This window comes from Rhinoderma darwinii, chromosome 5, assembly GCF_050947455.1.
Source record: "Rhinoderma darwinii isolate aRhiDar2 chromosome 5, aRhiDar2.hap1, whole genome shotgun sequence".
Lineage (NCBI taxonomy): Eukaryota > Metazoa > Chordata > Amphibia > Anura > Rhinodermatidae > Rhinoderma > Rhinoderma darwinii.
In genome coordinates this window covers 330,463,323-330,476,079 of record NC_134691.1, presented here as the reverse complement: position 1 = coordinate 330,476,079, position 12,757 = coordinate 330,463,323, and the positions used below count along the sequence as shown (strand labels likewise).

At 40.6% G+C, this 12,757-nt stretch overlaps 1 protein-coding gene across 6 annotated transcripts in view; it reads left to right on the top strand.

Annotated features, from left to right (window-relative positions):
- The window catches only part of SGCE (sarcoglycan epsilon), a 71,340-nt gene that overhangs the window by 46,025 nt on the left and 12,558 nt on the right, over positions 1-12,757 (top strand). For 5 of the 6 annotated variants that reach the window (XM_075827728.1, XM_075827726.1, XM_075827727.1 and 2 more), the window contains exons 5-7: positions 585-783; positions 2,293-2,455; positions 3,147-3,358. In XM_075827728.1, the coding sequence (XP_075683843.1) occupies positions 585-783; positions 2,293-2,455; positions 3,147-3,358 (574 nt within the window). Of the gene's footprint in view, positions 1-584; positions 784-2,292; positions 2,456-3,146; positions 3,359-5,342; positions 5,669-12,757 lie in introns of those variants that run through there. The other variant, XM_075827729.1, reaches the window with a different exon arrangement.

Genomic DNA, 12,757 nt, shown 5'->3' with positions numbered 1-12,757 from the left:
TAATACAGGATGTAACTCAGGATCAGTGCAGGATAAGTAATGTATGTACACAGTGACTCCACCAGCAGAACAGTGAGTGCAGCTCTGGAGTATAATACAGGATGTAACTCAGGATCAGTACAAGATAAGTAATGTATGTACACAGTGACTTCACCAGCAGAATAGTGAGTGCAGCTCTGTAGTATAATACAGGATGTAACTCAGGATCAGTACAGGATAAGTAATGTAATGTATGTACACAGTGACTCAACCAGCAGAATAGTGAGTGCAGCTATGGAGTATAATACAGGATGTAACTCAGGATCAGTACAGGATAGGTAATGTAATGTATGCACACAGTGATTCCACCAGCAGAATAGTGAGTGCAGCTCTGGGGTATAATAGAAGCTGTAACTCAGGAGCCGTACAGGATAAGTAATGTAATGTATTTATAAAAATACCTATGTTGAATAATTCTATATGTACACTGTAAAATGGTATTTAAATGGTGAACATACATGTTTTTGTGTACTTCATGATTTTTCTTATTTATGTAATGATTATTTTATTCTAATTTCCACACACTTTGTCTGTTTTGAAAGCAGATTTCCCACTTCCTTACCAGGCTGAATTTTTTATTAAGAACATGAATGTAGAAGAAATGTTGGCGAGTGAAGTTCTGGGGGATTTTCTTGGAGCTGTAAAAAATGTCTGGCAACCCGATCGTCTCAATGCTATTAATATCACATCAGCACTGGACAGGGGAGGCAGAGTACCACTCCCCATCAATGATATGAAGGAAGGGTAAGCCTCACTCAATCTGTGCAACTGAGAGAATGAAATAGCATCTTCTATCCGCCTAAAATATATAAACCAGGAGATTATAATCCACTTTGGAGATACTTTTGCTAAATTCGTATAGAAATACTCAAAAGGAACAATCAGGGAAGCAGAACAGTGAGTGCGGCTCTGGAGTATAATACAGGATGTAACTCAGGATCAGTACAGGATAAGCAATGTAATGTATGTACACAGTGACTCCACCAGCAGAATAGTGACTGCAGCTCTAGAGTATAATACAGGATGTAACTCAGGATCAGTACAGGATAAGTAATGTATGTACACAGTGACTCCACCAGCAGAATAGTGAGTGCAGCTCTGGAGTATAATACAGGATGTAACTCAGGATCAGTACAGGATAAGTAATGTAATGTATGTACACAGTGACTGCACCAGCAGAATAGTGAGTGCAGCTCTGGAGTATAATACAGGCTGTAACTCCGGATCAGTACAGGATAAGTAATGTATGTACACAGTGACTCCATCAGCAGAATAGTGACTGCAGCTCTGGAGTATAATACAGGATGTAACTCAGAATCAGTACAGGATAAGTAATGTAATGTATGTACACAGTGACTCCACCAGCAGAATAGTGAGTGCAGCTCTGGAGTATAATACAGGCTGTAACTCCGGATCAGTACAGGATAAGTAATTTAATGTATGTACCCAGTCACTCAGCTTATTATGTATATTTTATCTACGCATGAACTGTAAAATGATAAACAAATGAATAGATAAAAACTATCCTTAAAGCAAAAAAAAATAGTGCAATGATGGATCTAATAGGACTCAAGAAACCCACTGCAACTTTGGATCCGCTTAAAAAAAAGGATTAAACTATTGCAAAACTGAGCATCTAAATTGATGCAATGGCAAAGCTATAGGGGAGGGTCACAATTGCGACTGGGCCCAAAGCCAGGGGGGCCAACAGCCCCCCGCACCACATCTATAAAAAGTTACTATAGTAGCTGGGGCCTACGTAATAAACTACACGGGCCCCTGTTACTATAGTAACTGACAGTATACTTACCCTCCTCGTTCCGGAGCACATCGGAGGTCAAGACATCACAACACTGTTCGCCTCGCACAACATCCTGATGCTGGGTGGAGCCGGTACCTCCGCTGCGGCCGAAGAGTAGAGTAAATATACTATTACTCTCTACTGGGGCCCAGGTTGTCCAGTCACTAAAAATTGATGGCCTACCCTGTTTTTTCGGGGCGACATTTGTATTGCCCCTGACGTTTAAGACCTTAGTGGCGCCCCTGGCTGCTAGTGCTGCATCGTTTGGTCACTTAGGAGACCCAGCGATGCAGCTGAAAGCTGCGGGCCGTCGGCCATAAGAAGAAGTTGGTGGGGGGCGCCCAAGAAGAACTTTTGCACCGGGGCCCATGAGGCTTTAGCTACGCCCCTGCATTGATGCTCACATAGACATATACAGTAAATCTAAACATTATCGGCATTGTATTTTCTAGTGTCTATGTTATGGTTGGAGCAGATGTCCCATTCTCGTCATGTTTGCGTGAAGTTGAAAACCCACAGAACCAGCTGAGGTGCAGCCAAGAGATGGAACCCGCCATAAGTTGTGATAAAAAGTTTCGGTCACAATTCCACATAGACTGGTGTAAGATTTCACTGGTAAGGTCACAGTCAAAACTTCTGCAGGCACCCAGTGTACAACAGCTGTCTCTTAGGGTATGTTCACACAGTCAGGATTTGCAGTAGGCAAATCCGCCGCAAATTATGAAAATACTTGGATTTCTGCCATGAATTGGCATGCAAATCAGCACGTGGATTAGCCCTATTGAATTTCAATGGAGCCAATCCACCGCTTTTGATGGCAGAATCCATGTAAATAATGAGCATGCTGCATATTTTAAGATCTTTTTGGTTAAAATACCCCATTCACTTGAATTGCCAGGGGAACGCTAGTGTTAGAATCCACAATATGTGAACATGGCCTTAGACGTCCATCACCCTTTTTTTATGTGTTTAAAAAAAAAAAAAAAAAAAGTCATAGAAATGTTGCAACAAAGGTCACACTTTGCAGTCTTTGGGAAAAAGAAGGTACGAGAATGTACATTAAAATTTGCACATTTTCTCGTTACTGAGTTCTGAGAAAAATGGACGACAGTTTAAGGTTAATTTATTAATAATAATGTAAAAAAAAAGGCGCAAATTTCTGATACTGGCCAGAAAAAACGGGCAATGATTGGTGATACAGCACGTAGATCGGCGCAAGTTAGCTCCATTCACAAGGAGCAACGTCTGGTAATGTAACATATTATTTATCAGTATTCCTTTTGCATATAGTTTATATCTATTTCAGGTGGATAAAACAAAGCAAGTATTGATCACTCAGGAAGCGGTGCGGGGGGAGGGGATCCTACCTGACGCAGGGGAGTATAAACCTCCCTCTGAAACACTGAAGAACAGGGACTATTACATGGACTTCCTCATCACGCTGGCAGTGCCCTCTGCCGTAGCTATGGTTCTGTTCGCCATAATGGGTTACATCATGTGCTGTCGGAGGGAAGGAATGTGAGTAATCCGCTTTTAGCTACTCCTGTCTCACAAAATACAATACACATATTAAGCAAACCAGATTTGGATATTTTTGGTGTGATATACAATTGCAACAAAAAGTAAGAGAACCCTTTGGATTTTTATAAAATTCTTTCTTTCTTTATTTTCAGCATAAAAATAAGGAGCAAATCACGACAAAGTTGCGACAGGGACAGCAAATATGATTTACATAGCTCCAAAATTAAAAAGGCGGAAGAGGGATTTAGGTTGGGGAAGGGCGATGTCACAATCTGTGGGTATGTCGACCCATTGGGCCGTACCGCCAGCGGGATAGCAGCTGGCCAAACAGTGTACCAAGTCAATGTATATATATATATATATATATATATATATAGTCCAAGCACAAGGGTACCTGTAGTAGGTCAGACAGTAGCAATGGGTAGGCACAGATGGGACCTTGGCAGCAGACACCAGGCGTGGTGTAACACAGCAGGCGTAACTGGTGGCACAACTTTCTAAGGCGCAGGAACAAGGGTAGCACGGGATACAGGATACAGGTAGCAGGGCAGGGGAACACTGGGAACAGGATAACACTAAGGGACCATTTTCAAGACTAACACGGATAAACACAACAACGCTCAGGCAAGGAGTAAAGGGGCAGGGCTCTTCTTATAGTCCAGGGTGATCATAGGTACATAATGATTATGTTAATGTGCGCGCGCAGGCCCTTTAAGGCCGTGCACGAACGTCCGCAATCACCCTATGGGACTCAGCGGAGCGGAAGTGAGCGATGGCATCTCCTAGCGAGGAGATGTGGACCAGCGCTCACAGATCCATGGCTGCGGCTGTCAGGGGGTGAGTAATCCCGACGGTCCGCGGCCGTGGACGTAACAGGGGGTGAGAGGTGAAATAAAGGGAATACAAAGAAAATTATGTAGAATTTTACAATATAAAACAGTAGCTTAAACATAGAACTGATACATCAAGTACTAGTATATGATACAAATTAAAATACATATGAATGAAGGCAAATAACATCCAAAGATAGCATATCGATGCAAATATATCAGTGCAAATATAACAATGCAAAGTGGCCTCGAATAGTCAGAACACTCTCAGATTCCTTCTAAAGAAGTGGTCAAATTGAGAAAGGAAAGACTTTTAAGGCTTGGGTATATTATGATTATTCCACCATTTACACCAGGGGGACCATATCTTAAAATTACCCGGATTTTTGAATTGATTACTTATAAAACGTGGCCTGATTGTGTTTGTCTATAATTGCGACTTAGATAACAATCTAACTAATCTAATGATACACAAACAATTGTACTGTCCATGTCTTGTATCGAGCCCATTGAGTAAACATCCCCAGTGCGTGTAACCAATTTATAACCTGTAGATTTCCCCTTATCACCAATCCCTCCACCAAACATTTCCTGTAGCTGAAAATAAGATTTGCACAATGTTGAGGAATCTTGGACCATTCCTCCCGGCAGATTTGTTCCAGTTTATTATTATTTTTGGGATTTCTCGCGTGCACATCCCTCTTCAAGTCATGCCTGAGCATCTCCATAGGGTTAAGGTCAGGACTTGGACTTGGCCATTCCAAAACAGAAATCTTCTTCTTTTTGAACCATTCTTCAGCTGAGTTGCGTCCTTTGGGTCATTGTCTTGTTGCATCTCCCAACATCTCTACAGCTTGAGGTCATGGACTGCTGACCTTACATTCTCCTGTGAAATGTTGTGATACACCTTTGAATTCATTGTTCCCTCAATGATAGCAAGGCGTCCAGGCCCTCGGTGGGCAAAGCAGCCTCAAACCATGATGTTCCCTCCACCATGATGTTCCCTCCACAATGATGTTCCCTTCACCATGATGTTCCCTCCACCTTGCTTCACAGTTGGGATAAGGTTTTTGTGTTGGGTGAAGTGTTTTTTTCCTTACAATTATAGCGTTGTGCATTTGTGCCAAAACTGTTGTTTTATCTGTCCATAGAACATTTTCCAAGAAGCATTGTGGAACATCCAGGTGTGTTGGGGAAACTTTAGACTGGCCAGACTGCTTCTTTTGGACAGCAGCGTCTTCCCTCATGGTGTCCTTCCATGAACACCATTCTTCTTCAGTGTTTTTCTAATAGAGGACACAAGAACAGAGGTCTTTGTAGTTTATAGACTCTTGAGTTCTTTCTCACCTCTTTCAGTATTGCCGGCTGTGCTCTTAGAGTAATCTTAACAGGACGCCCACTCATAGGGTAACAACCATCAAGAATATTTTCCATTTGTAGACAATTTGTCTAATCGGGGCTTGATGTACACCCAGGTCTTTAGGATTGCTTGTCTAGCCTTTTCGAGCTTCATGCATCTCTAGAAGACATCTACTGAGGTTTTCTAAAAGTTGTTTGCCTCAAGGAATGGTTCACACCAACCAATTTTTCTTGTGAAGAACAGATATGTCCGTAACTAGGCTTTGTGTGCCTTTATTTAATATGCAAAGCACCTGTGAAACCCACACTTTCAATCTCATCTGCTTAATTTAAACACCTTTTGCTCTTGAAAACGTCATTAACACAGAGGTTCACTTACCTTTTCTGCCTACACTGTAATGTTTACTCGTTGTGATCAATAAAAGCCATGAACAGTACAAATGTTTGTGTGTTAGTTTAGTTAGATTGTGTTTGTCTACAATTTTTACTTCGATAACAATTCACATTAATAATAAATGCAGAAATCTAGGTAATTCCAAAGAGTTCACTTATTTTTTCGCGCAGCTGTCGGTACAGTAGTTTTTGGATTTCGATAACTTGTACATATGTTCTGTAATATCAGAGAGTATCACGTGGCAATTGATCATATGATTTGCTTTCCTATATTTGGGCCGTATTATCGGGTAATATATTGTTGAAATTACCCTAATGTGTAAAAATAATTGTGATGTTTTTTTTGCTTGGGTACTGGATTAAGTCCAACCAATTTTACTGGCCGCCCCAATTGGCTTCGATAATACATCACAACACTTCTTTAATGGCTACTCTTAATAGGAGGTTGTCTACATATTTGTTGAAGAATCTAATGTTACATGGATCATATCGAGAAATATATGTGAATATATCGTGTTCCGACTGGTGGCAGCAGCAACACGACTGGTGGCGATTTCCATGTTCTATAAGTAGTGCTGATAACACTTTTGTGTATTCTTTGTGAGTAGTTATAATAGCAGTCTTATAACCCAATGTGGGGTGTTTTGTAGGAAATAATCAATGTACTTAGGTAAGGGTAGGGACATACTGTGCAATGCAATGAGAAGAAACGGAGTATGGATGGTCAATCAGTCCAACTATTCAGCGTGGGTAAAGGCATGGGCACCTACTTTGGGTACAAATGGTCTTGCAGAAAAAGTGATTACAAAAAGGTAACCGTGATACCATAAACATGATTATTAATAGGTACAAATCTGTCTACCATATAGCAAGATAAACTACAGATGTAGCAGAGATGATTTATCAATAAAAATGTTGAGGCTGCATCATGATAATTGAGATAACATAATGTAGATGCTCTCCTCCAGGAGGAAAAAACTATATCTGTGATGCCACCTATAGGTGACTTCTCTGTGATGTCCTACATTGATTTACAGGGTACTCACCTATAGGTGGCACTAGAGAGAAAGTTTTCTTCCTTCTGGCGGAAGTAGGTCTACCTTCACTCCTAAAGAGAACTACTACTGGATTTACATCTGAGGTGCCTGTAGATACAAAATTCCTGGCCCCTACCAACAGTAAGGCCACACTCATTACCTTAGTGCCACATACTACCGCCAAACATTAGCCTCATAAATAGTTCCATAAAGTGCCCACATAATACTAATACACAGTGCCAACATAATAATGCCAGAGAGTGCCCACATAATACTGTCATTCATTCCCCATAAAACACCACCAATTATTACCCACATATTAAAGTCATACAGTGTCTACATAAGCTATATACATTGCCCAAATAATACTGTCATACAGTCCCCAGTACCACTGTGCAGTGACCATAAAGTAAGATCACCACAAGATCTTCTCTTGCTTATCTATAGTTTATCCAGAGATGTGACATTTAAGCCCTTTTACATGGGCCAATGGTTGGGCAAACGAGCGTTCATGTCAACGCTCGTTCCTGTTCAGTGCCCCATGTAAAGAGGGCAACGATCAGCCGATCGGCTAATCGCATCTTTTATGCAGCACTAATTATTATGCTGCCGACATGATGGAAATGTAAGAGGACGAGCGATCGGAGTAACAAGCACTCGTCACCATACATAACCAAGCATCACCCCTCGTGATAGGAGCAAGCAAGCACCGATCAATGAGCTGTCTCGTTGATCGCACTCGTATTCATGGCCCATATTGGTCAGTGTAAAAGGCCTTCAGACTATAGGTATCATGTCCAAATGAATTTAGACGCAAGTGAACCAGAATCCTTGGCCTGAGTTATAATGAAGACTGTCTAATGCTGTAACTGGGACTTTATTACTGGAGAATTCCTTTAAATTTGTCAACCCGGCTGCTCTAGACGGTCAATCCAACAACTAAGTGAAATTTAGACTGTGTAAGGGGGATATAAAGCGCTTCTGACCAGCCGAAGATCTCAATATGGCTCAGTAGAGATTTTACAATGTGTTTTAAGGAGGAGGGTAAAATGGATAGCGGTTATAAGATGTACCTAAAGGAACAGCAGACAGTTTGTATTAGCGTTAATCATTTACTGAAGTGACAATAAGCAGCAAGTAACAGCGATACAACCATTCCTTGAACATCTTGCTTCCATTATGTCATACAGTTTATTTTGAGTAATTTTTGTTTTTTAACTTTTGCCTATTTCTTGGTCTACATTTGTATTATGTCTTTGCATTGTCATCCCTCCCAACCATTTTAAATAGCATTTGCTTCACTGAGATCCAGAGTGGTCACTTATATTCTGAAAATGGGAAGAACTAAGATCATCTTTATATATACTGCACATTTAAATGTAAATGCGGTCAGCATTCATATAGAAATGTAAAAAGTGGAGGCAGTGATCCCCAATCTATTGTGAAACTACAACTCTCAGCATTCCATGACAGCCCACATCTGTCATGTCATACTGGGAGTTGTAGTTTTGCAACAGCTAGAGAGAGAGCTACAGGATAGAGACCACTGGTCTTAGAGCAATAGTCAATTCCATAGGCAATCCACAATGCACAGCCTAACCCACCATGTCAGATTTTGTCATAGGAATTTCATTGATGTGTAGAGGGGTCTATATAGAGTCCTGTTAAACATATGCAGAAAGAAAATGATTAAAAAGAGTGTTCACTTTCACAACCATCTTTTTATTGCTACAATGCAATTAAAAGACAATATAAAGCCACTTTGCAATTAGTCTTGATTAAAAATCTCCTACCGTTTTGTGTATACAGCTTCTATGCAAACCTATTTATGTACAGGGTGGGCCATTTATATGGATACACCTAAATAAAATGGGAATGGTTGGTGATATTAACTTCCTGTTTGTGGCACATTAGTATATGGGAGGGGGGAAACTTTTCAAGCTGGGTGTTGACCATGGCGGCCATTTTGAAGTCGGCCATTTTGTATCCAACTTTAGTTTTTTCAATGGGAAGAGGGTCATGTGACACATCAAACTTATCGAGAATTTCACAAGAAAAACAATGGTGTGCTTGGTTTTAACGTTACTTTATTCTTTCATGAGTTATTTACAAGTTTCTGACCACTTATAAAATGTGTTCAAAGTGCTGCCCATTGTGTTGGATTGTCAATGCAACCCTCTTCTCCCACTCTTCACACACTGATAGCAACACCGCAGAAGAAAAGCCTCCCGATCTGACCCCCTTAGACTTTTATCTTTGGGGTCATCTGAAGGCAATTGTCTATGCTGTGAAGATACGAGATGTGCAGCAACTGAAACTACGGATACTGGAAGCCTGTGCTAGCATTTCTTCTGCGGTGTTGCTATCAGTGTGTGAAGAGTGGGAGAAGAGGGTTGCATTGACAATCCAACACAATGGGCAGCACTTTGAACACATTTTATAAGTGGTCAGAAACTTGTAAATAACTAATGAAAGAATAAACTAACGTTAAAACCAAGCACACCATTGTTTTTCTTGTGAAATTCTCGATAAGTTTGATGTGTCACATGACCCTCTTCCCATTGAAAAAACTAAAGTTGGATACAAAATGGCCGACTTCAAAATGGCCGTCATGGTCAACACCCAGCTTGAAAAGTTTCCCCCCTCCCATATACTAATGTGCCACAAACAGGAAGTTAATATCACCAACCAGTCCCATTTTATTTAGGTGTATCCATATAAATGGCCCACCCTGTATTGTAAAATACCTACCTAGTAAGTTTTTGTTAAAGTAAAAGTCCACTCTTGAACATCATTTTTGTTTTTTTAAATCTACAATGGCATAAAATTCTGTGCTAATGAATTTATTAATATATTCTTATAGGGGTCAGACATCCGTTTTTCTGTAACACAGTTCCAAATCTCCTGTGTAGACAGAGAAAAATGATACATTTCTGGCTGCTTGCAGCCACCACTAGGGGGGGAGCTTAGGTGCTGACGGCATACAGATTCATTATTGCATTCAATCTTTAAACAGTATGCAGTAAATTCTTAAGCTCCCCCTAGTGGTGGCTAAAGGCAGCAATAATTTTATCATTTAACTCTATGCAGTGAAAATTTGTATCAGAAAGGCAGAGCTTTCATTGCTGTAGAGATATATTATCCTCTTCCGACATCTGCCGTATATATACGGCGGCAGCTGGGAGGAAAAGTATGGAGCGGGCTTACGACCTGAGCCCGCCCCATAATTTGAGCGTGTCAGCTGTATGTTACAGCGACACCACGGCACGGTCAATAGCGACCACGGCATCTAAGCCATGAGAAAAAGGGGGGGGCGTGCGTCCCATTGGTGCCGATGGCTGTCATCGCAACTTGGGGGCGTAATAAAGGCCTAACAGGAACCTGTAAAAATCACTGTATATATTGCAATGGATTGCTGGTTCAAGGCACCTAGGGGGACAAACAAAAAAAAATTTAAAAGATTTTTTTTTACCATATATATATATATACTAAAAGTTTTAAAAAAACAATTCTTTTTTCAATTTTCCCCCTAAAAGCTATGTAAAAAATTGTTAAAAATAACATAACTAGTAACGCCGCATCAGTAAAAGAACTATATCAATACACTAATTAACCCACACAGTGAACGTCGTTAAAGAAACGAAATTTTTAATCGCCAGAATCTCTGTATTTTGGTTACCTCATCTCCTACAAAAAATGGAATCAAGTTATCAAAAAGTCTCATGTAGCCCAAAATGAATGTTACTAATATAAAATACAGCTCGTCCCGCAATAAACAAGCCCTCATACCGCTAAATCGACAGAAAAATAGAAAAGTTCTGGCTCCCAGAAAATAGTGACCAAAATTTTATTTTGAACAATTATTTTTTTTTCTTTGTAACAGTAGGAAAACATTAAGAAAACGATATCAATTTGTTATCACCGTAATCGTATTGACCCTCATAATAAAGTTAAGTTGGCGTTTTTACCGCATGGTGAACGCCGTGAAACCAAAATCCAAAAAACAATGGAGGGATCACAGTTTTTTTCCCCATTCTACCCCACAAAGACTTATTTTCCAGTTTCCCAGCACATTACATAATACAATAAATGACGCTGAGAAACTACAACTCACCCTGCAAAAAACAAGCCCATACGACTAAAATATAAAAAAGTTATGACTTTTGGAAATAGCTACGGAGGGAAGGGGGTCAATAAAAGAAGCAAATTTATAATACACGACATGTGCAGGCTTTTCATTGGTAGTTGCTTTTCACCCAACTTTTCATACCCATTTCCCATTATACGTGTAGACGAGTCCGATGAATAATTATGGTTAATAATAATATACACGTTCTTCAGCTAGACTGTATAAGTATGAACACCAAAAATGGATAACGTATAAGGCCTCATGTACATCCTTAGTCTGCTTTAGGCCAATACTGTACCCCTTCATTTATATAGAGTCCACAGGTAAAAAATTAAAATGACCCCGTTTTTCCTACACACATTGCTTGTATGGGAGAATCCTGTACTACTCACGAGTTGGGGATCATGAGGTCTATTAAAAGAGAACCTGTCACCTCTCCTGACGTGTCTCGGAAGTAGTCCAAATTAATGTTTGTCATGTGCCGAACAGATAAAGTCCCTTCCATCTCGTTAGAATTATTCAGATTCTTTCAAGATTTCCAGAGTACCTTGAAAGCATTTCTTAAAGAGGACCTGTCACCCCTCCGGACATGTCTGTCTTAGTAAATGCTTCTATTCCCCATGAAATAACAATTCTGGAGCATGTTTTTTTTAGAACTCTGTGTTGTACCGTTCCGCTGTTATTCCTCCTAGAAATGTATGAATAAATTGACAACTGGGTGTCACCATTCCCCTGAACAAAGGGGCGTGTCATTATACAGTCTCACTCTGTCAGCACTGATTGGACAGTGTCAGACTGTGTAGGGACACACCCCCAACTGGTAACACCCAGTTGTCCATTTATTCATACATTTCTAGGGGGAATAACCGAGGAATGGCACAATGTTGAGCTCTAAGAAAACATGCTCCGGAATTGATATTTCATGGGGAATATAATTATTTACTAAAACAGACATGTCAGGAGGGGTGACAAGTCCTTTTTAAGCTCTGTCCGTTTTCAAGATGTTAGTGAAGGAGAATTTGGATTCCCATAAAATGACCAAGAGTTTCAAATGATTTGGTCCATTCCATGGGATGCCCTAAATGCTTCCACTTCTTCAAGAACTTCTCTTATTTAGCAGTGGCCCAAACAGCCCAGCTGGGTTAGACAGGTCGCCATATAGAGAGGTTGTGTCTAGCTTTTTCATTTAAAGGCAACTTTAAAGGGTAACTAAATGTTTAACAAACCTCTGACATGTCAGAGTCAGAAGTTTTGATTGGTGGGGGTCCGAGCACTGAGATCCCCACCAATCACTTAAACAAAGCTGCAGAAACGCTCCGGAAAGCCGATGTATCAGAGTACGGGCAGATAGACTTTCTATTGAGCCCGTACTCGTACATTAATTTCCAGAAAAAGCTGAACAAAAACGAAGCGGCTGAGCGCCCACACAAGCGCTTCGTTTTAGCGATTTGTTGGGGGGTCTCAGTGCTCGGACCCCCACCAATCAAAACTTCTGACATATCGCTATGACATGTCAGAAGTTTGTTGAATGTTTAGTTACCCTTTAAGGAATCATGTAATCTTCTGATGGAACCAACGGCATACATACTATAGAGACGGCCCATGGGGCTGCTATGGGGGCCCAGCCCAGGTTGGCCTCATCCCTCAT